The sequence below is a fragment of the Labrus mixtus genome, chromosome 20 (genome assembly GCF_963584025.1).
Source record: "Labrus mixtus chromosome 20, fLabMix1.1, whole genome shotgun sequence".
NCBI classification, from domain to species: Eukaryota; Metazoa; Chordata; class Actinopteri; order Labriformes; family Labridae; genus Labrus; species Labrus mixtus.
In genome coordinates, this window is record NC_083631.1 from 10,370,012 (window position 1) to 10,377,516 (window position 7,505).

The 7,505-nt window shown below is 43.1% G+C and overlaps 1 protein-coding gene across 3 annotated transcripts in view; it reads right to left on the bottom strand.

Annotated features, from left to right (window-relative positions):
* Positions 1-742: 742 nt before the first annotated feature.
* The window catches only part of abat (4-aminobutyrate aminotransferase), a 17,030-nt gene continuing 10,267 nt past the window's right edge, over positions 743-7,505 (bottom strand). For 2 of the 3 annotated variants that reach the window (XM_061027295.1, XM_061027296.1), the window contains 9 exons: positions 5,970-6,032; positions 5,826-5,889; positions 5,153-5,301; positions 4,823-4,960; positions 4,561-4,728; positions 4,002-4,148; positions 3,553-3,664; positions 2,700-2,854; positions 743-2,645 (listed from right to left, as the gene is read on the bottom strand). In XM_061027295.1, coding sequence (XP_060883278.1) covers positions 2,733-2,854; positions 3,553-3,664; positions 4,002-4,148; positions 4,561-4,728; positions 4,823-4,960; positions 5,153-5,301; positions 5,826-5,889; positions 5,970-6,032 — 963 coding nt within the window. In that variant the 3' untranslated portion in view covers positions 743-2,645; positions 2,700-2,732. Of the gene's footprint in view, positions 2,646-2,699; positions 2,885-3,340; positions 3,437-3,496; positions 3,665-4,001; positions 4,149-4,560; positions 4,729-4,822; positions 4,961-5,152; positions 5,302-5,825; positions 5,890-5,969; positions 6,033-7,505 lie in introns of those variants that run through there. The other variant, XR_009665832.1, reaches the window with a different exon arrangement.

A 7,505-nucleotide genomic window follows, 5' to 3' on the forward strand; every position in this document is an offset into this window, starting at 1 on the left:
GTTTGCCTGTGAGTCTCACCTGACATATCGTATGTCACATGTTCACCTGTGCGTCTCACCTGACATATCGTATGTCACATGCTTACCTGACATATCGTATGTCACATGTTTACCTGTGCGTCTCTCCTGACATATCGTATGTCACATGCTCACCTGACATATCGTATGTCACATGTTCACCTGACATATCATATGTCACATGTTTACCTTTGCGTCTCACCTGACATATCGTATGTAACATGTTTACCTTTGCGTCTCACCTGACATATCGTCTGTCACATGTTTACCTGTGCGTCTCTCCTGACATATCGTCTGTCACGTTTACCTGTGCGTCTCTCCTAATATATCGTATGTCACATGTTTATCTGTGCGTTTCACCTGACATATCGTCTGTCACATGTTTACCTGTACGTCTCTCCTGACATATCGTATGTCACATGTTTACCTGTGCGTCTCTCCTGACATATCGTATGTCACATGTTTACCTGACATATCGTATGTCACATGTTTACCTGTGCGTCTCACCTGACATATCGTATGTCACATGTTTACCTGTGCGTCTCTCCTGACATATCGTATGTCACATGTTTATCTGTGCGTTTCACCTGACATATCGTATGTCACATGTTTACCTGACATATCGTATGTCACATGTTTACCTGTGCGTCTCACCTGACATATCGTATGTCACATGTTTACCTGTGAGGAACGTTTTGATCAGGACAAACCAACAGTCTCTAAGTTAGTCAAACTGGATTAATTTATTGATCACAGTACAACAGTTAGAGCCATTAAAATAATTACATCAATAATCATCTATATGTCACAAGTGCAATAATTACTGTAGTTAACAGAGAGGATCATGGGAACTCTACATCAGGTAATACTGAGTGACGAGAAACAGACAAACGGGCGCCGTTGTCCTCATCCTTCATGAACTGCTACCAAACAAAGCGTAAATATCAGAGTGGTTAAGAGAGAGACCCCGACACATGTTTTCATATTTACAACAGATTCATGTTCATGAGCTGCTACACTCGTCTAAAGGCGCCAGGAACATTCAACCAATCACAGAGCGCCAGAGTCAGAGCCATAAACATGTTTACTACATGTGCTGATGAGACTCGGTGTGAAGTGTTTGATGGACCTGTGCTTAAAGCTAAGCTAATTAGCTACAGTTAGCTAACATGCTAGCATGGGAAACAGCGCTCAGTTTGTCTCCTTTTGTTTAAATAAAGAACAAAAGTCTGTTAATAAAATATAAATATTATCTTATATATCTGATATGATGTTAAGTCTGACATGGTGCCCATAAACAAGCTAAGCTAACGTTAGCAGCAGCTCGGCTCACAGCCTCTCCCGATGTCTTCCTGAGTTTCAGAGAAACGAGGATGTTCAACATGAACGTGTTTCAGAGCCTGAGTATAACGCTGTTATCACACAGTCACCACCAGGGGGCGCTGACGTACAACAGTAAAGGTGAGACAGCGTTAACGAAGCCTCATATAAACGCTGAGCTGTTGTTGTTGTTGTTTATCATCACATAACACGAGGTCTCCGTTTGGCAGCTCATAAATAAAAAGAAACGATAATCTGATGTCAACGAACTGACGGATCAATAATCACAGAAAGTGGATCTATAGAGAGTTAGCAGCTCTAAGCACAGGTTCATTGTGTGTGTGTGTGTGTGTGTGTGTGTGAGATATGAAGTGCATTTCTTTATGTTTGTGCTTTTTGTCTTTTGTCCTTTGGGGCCTTCGTAGCTGAAGGGTGAATATGGACATTATTGAACCAGCTGATATGAAGCTCTCTGTTCAGCCTGTTTTCAACGTGTGATGGAGGCCGTATAAAAAGTCATGCAGGCACTACATCATCTAAGACTGTTTATGGTCCATCAAAGTTTCACATTTCTGGGCTAAAACATTTCAAGCTGAAGAAGTCATTCCTATGAAGAGCAACAGAACAGTCAGAAGCAGAGCGAGGAGCTTTAATGACATGCAGGCTGGTTTCTTCAATACGACCACCAGAGGGCGCCACAGTCTGTCACGGTTCAGCGTGTCTGAGGGTCATGTTGCTGATTCCTCCTGCTCACTGTCTGAACTGTTGGTTACATCTTTGTACAATTTAGACAGCGAGCAATTTTTAATAATTCAAAAGAATTAATAAACCAATACGTGTGTCTGGGACTCTAATTGTTGTCGCCTTGGTAGCGATGTCCTTTATTGCCACAGGTATCAAATCAAAGTTGAATATTGTGGTGACAGCCCTGATGCGCCCTGACAGAGTGTGTGTGTGTGTGTGTGAGAGGTTAATGAGAACACCTTATTTACATTAATATAATGTTAATGCTACCTGTCAGACAAACAGACTCACCTGTATCAAACGGCTGCTTCCATCAATACATTGATTCTTTTCATCTAGCACAGGACCCAGAATAATCTGTTCTCTGATTGGTTCTGTGGGTACAGGATGATCTTATGGAGCTAATGAGAGGATGATGATGATTGGTCAGTTTTGAAGATGAATTGGTCGTTGACCTGTAAACAGAGCTGACAGGTGTGTAAATTAATGTAAGGATTGTGTTCATCATGACAGGATTCAATCAGTAGCAGGTAGGGTAAGTCCGAGTCCTTCAGGTCCCTCAGGTCCTTCAGGTCCTACAGATCCTTAAAGTCCCTCAGGTCCCTCAGGCCTCTCAGGTTCTTCAGGTCCATCAGGTCTTCAAGTTGGGTTTATTTGTGCTGAGCCAACACGTCGTTAAAGATGTTGAGGAACATGTGGACGTGGTACTCTTTGAAGACCAACGCAGGACGGAAACGGATTGAATGAGATCCACAGCCACCCAGGAGGACACCTGTCAATTGCAGGTACTGTTACTGTACACCTGTCAGTCACAGGTACTGTTACTGTTACTGTACACCTGTCAATCACTGGTACTGTTACTGTCCACATGTCAATCACTGGTACTGTTACTGTACACCTGTCAATCACAGGTACTGTTACTGTTACTGTACACCTGTCAATCACTGGTACTGTTACTGTACACCTGTCAATCACAGGTACTGTTAATGTTACTGTACACCTGTCAATCACTGGTACTGTTACTGTACACCTGTCAATCACAGGTACTGTTACTGTTACTGTACACCTGTCAATCACTGGTACTGTTACTGTACACCTGTCAATCACAGGTACTGTTAATGTTACTGTACACCTGTCATTCACAGGTACTGTTACTGTCCACATGTCAATCACAGGTACTGTTACTGTACACCTGTCAATCACTGGTACTTTTACTGTACACCTGTCAATCACAGGTACTGTTACTGTTACTGTACACTTGTCATTCACAGGTACTGTTACTGTACACCTGTCAATCACTGGAACTGTTACTGTACACCTGTCAATCACAGGTACTGTTACTGTTACTGTACACCTGTCAATCACTGGTACTGTTACTGTACACCTGTCATTCACAGGTACTGTTACTGTACACCTGTCAGTCACAGGTAATAACTTCCACACAGACATGAATGAACAGATTCTTGGTACCTTTGTCTCTGGCCTTGTTGAGCAGGCTCGTGCGTGTGGCGTCGTCACAGATATCGATGGCACAGAAAGTCCCCTGTCCTCGAGCTCGGCTCAGCAGGCCGGGGTACTGAGCCTGAGGACACACAGAACCACACACAGACACACACACACACAGACACACACAAACACACACATACAGACACAGACACACACGCACACACACACACACACACACAAATGTAGGTCAGATTACACAGAGCAGAACACCCTGCAGTGAACTACACACAGTATGACACACTTACACACTGTCAGAGAGTAACTCTAGTGGTAGTGCTATGTTTATGTTAACTCAAATGTTTATGCTAATGTTTATGTTAACTCAAATGTTTATGCTAATGCTAAAGTTTATGCTAATGCTATCCCTGATGTAAATGATAATGCTGATGCTAATGTTAATATGGTTGTCGTACCTGCAGCTCATACAGGCCGTTCAGCAGAGCTTTCCCTGAGCGGCACACCTCCTCCAGAAGGTTCTCTCTGCGCATCACGTTCAGGACTTCAGCCAGCATCAGGTTCTTTGAAGGATCCCCCATCCAGGTGTTAAAGATACGGTACGGCTGAAGAAGGGATCACAGGTAACAAACATCTGTAAACATGTCTGTCTGTCTGTGTGTCTGTCTGTCTGTCTGCCTGTCTGTGTGTCTGTCTGACTGTCTGTCTGTGTGTCTGTCTGTCTGTCTGTCTCTCTACCTGTCTGTCTGTGTGTGTGTCTGTCTGTCTGTCTGTGTGTCTGTGTGTCTGTCTGTCTGACTGTGTGTCTGTCTGACTGTCTGTCTGTCTCTTTGTCTGTCTGTCTGTCTGTCTGTCTGTCTCTTTGTCTGTCTGTCTGTCTCTCTACCTGTCTGACTGTCTGTCTGTCTGTCTGTCTACCTGTCTGTCTCTCTACCTGTCTGTGTGTCTGTCTGTCTGTCTCTCTAGCTGTCTGTATACCTGTCTGTCTGTCTGTCTCCCTACCTGTCTGTCTCTCACCTTGTCAGCCTGCAGTTCGTCCTTGTGGAAGTATCCTCCGGTCAGCATTTTCTTACTGAAGGCCACGATGTCTGCCGGGTCTTCCAATCCCCAGTGCTCGTGAGCCCAGAACTTTCCCGTGGCCCCGCCCCCTGTCTGAACCTCATCCACGTGGAACGCACAGCCGTGCTGGAGGAGGAAATGTGATTGGACAATCAGAAATCTGTTTTCATTCATCACTGCAGATAGGGAAATTATCTGTTGCCATAGTTACGACAGTTACCTTGCGTGCAATGTTGCGGAGGTTCCTGAAGAAGTCGGGGGAGGCGTGGTTATCTCCCCCTTCAGCCTGGATCGGCTCAATTACGATCCCCGCCACCGGCTTCCCCTTCTGCCTCCACCTGACGATCAGATCCTCCACCTGTAGATTATAAATATACTGAAACTCCTCCACCTGACCATCACACACACACACACACACACACACACACACACACACACACACACACACACACACACACACACACACACACACACACACACACACACACACACACACACACACACACACACACACACACACACACACACACACACACACACACACACACACCTCCTCCAGGCAGCGCGCCTCCTCCTGAGCGTTCTCGCGGGTGAACTCCTCCAGAGGATACTGAAGGTGCGGGAACGTAGCAATCGGCCAATCAAACGACGGCAAGTCCAGTTTGTGGATGGGTTTAGAGTGTGTTGTTGATAGGCAACCTGAAACGATAAATAAAGATTGAGTGATTAATGTCTTTGAGTTTAGATCAGGGTTGTCCACAGCGCGGCCCATTTGGGGCCCTCGAGAGGATTTTTTGCGACTTCAATTGAAGAATCTGAAGGTTTTTGTTGTTTTTCTTTTTCATGTTAGTAAGGATGTAAAAACATTCCTAAAATAGAAAATGTTCAGTACAAAGTATGTTTTTTTTCTACAGGTTTGACTATTTCCCCTTTTTTTTAAACTATGAAAATCAACCTATAAACAGTTTCTGTAAACAAGCGGATGGTCGTTTAACCATTTAATGACCCGAGTGAAACACAGAAAACAAAGAAAGGAACCACGTTACAGGTCTGAGAAAAAACAACAAATCAAGTAGAACCAAGAAAGCAAAGTCTTTGATTCCCTTTTCTCAAAGGGCTTCTACAAAGCTTTACTGTTTGATTACCTGATTTTGAATATTTAAAAAAACAAATGGATGATGGATCATAATATTAATGATAAATGTGACAGAGGTCATACACACCCAACGTCCGGCCGTGGAATCCGCCCATGAAGGATAAAATACTGAGTTCAGGACATCCTGGAGACTGAGACACAGAGACATGACATCACTTCCTGTTTCATCACACAGATCTTTCATGGTGATGATTGTGAACGTGTGTGTCACCTGGTTTATCATACAGCTGCTGAGGTCTTCTTCAGACGGCGCGTTGTGTCCTCGCTCTTTATTCTGCACCACAAAACAAATCATGACATCACACAGTGTACCGGCCAATCACACGACAGAGAAGCCCTACATCTCATCAGTGTTTAAACTGTCTTTAAAGAAACCTCCTCACTTAGAGTGTCTTAGTGTTCTGCTGCTTTCAGGGACCGGCGTCCCAAACCAGGTCCAGACTCTGTTAGAACCCTAAACACTCCAGCTGGTCTGGTCTCATCCATCTGAACGTACGCAGTGAGAGCTGACACTCATACGATACGTATCAACAGATGAAGCTTGGTTGAGTAAATCTGTTTAAGATATTAGTATCCATGGTTATAATATATTTAGGACTGACCAACCCAAAAGGGGAGGGGCTATTTCAGTTTATATAAAAAGCAAGTTTCATGTAAACGTGAGAGAGGAAGCAGTTTGTTGTCTCTAAATCTCTGATATATAACTGAACCCTGAAGCAGCTTTTAATGGAACTGAAGTTTAATGACATTTTCATTATTGGAGATTTCAGGTGTTTCAACTGGAACTGGTTAAAACCAGTATCTGATGATTTTAAAGCTTATTGTGACTCGCTAACCCTCTTTCAAATTGTCGATAGCCCCACTACACCCAAACCTAAATATCCAGAAAAATCATCTCTAATAGATTTTATTCTAACAAACACTCCTCCTCTAACCCTACACAACAGCTTCTGTTTTTCAAAATGACATTAGTGACCGTTGTGTTATTACCTCAGTGAGAAATACAAAAGTTCCCAAAACGCACCATCATGAAGCGTGACATGAAACATTTTAACGAACAAGGGTTTTTTTCATGACTTGTTTCATTCTGATTGGCAGAAAATTAATCTTATTCCTGATGTTTAACGTGCATGGAAACTATTTAAAGGGCAACATGATACAATGTTTGCCCCACACACACAAATACACACATACACTTGACTCTCCACAGTTCGCCGAGTCGGGTGACGAGGCTTTTATAGGTTTGGCGACGTAGTAATTTACTCCTACGTAGTACTGTACTCCACACAGCCGTTAGAATTTTTCCAACTGAAGGGCAGACATATATTTTGTGACAATATTGTCTAACACAATATTTCAAATTTCAATACTTTGTACTCAAATGTCGAGATTGGGACTTGGATTGATCCATAACACTACTTAATACTCAAATACAGAGGTTTATAGTTGAAAAAAGTGGTTTTAGGGTTTAGTTACTCTTTAATGATGGTTTTAAAACAATGTTAACAAGCATGCTCCTGTCAGAAAGTCCAGAGTTAAAGGTTGAAATAATGTATGGTTCACTCCAGATTATAGCATGGGGGATTCAGACCGGCTCACAATGCTCTCACGGTTACAATTAGCAAAGACAAAGCTGATCATTTCCTCTCAGAAACATCAACAATCCCCTGACATTCTGGAAGACAATTAAATCCCTGGCTGGAAATAAAAATGGGATGGAGCTTCCTCCATTGTTAAGGACTCACTT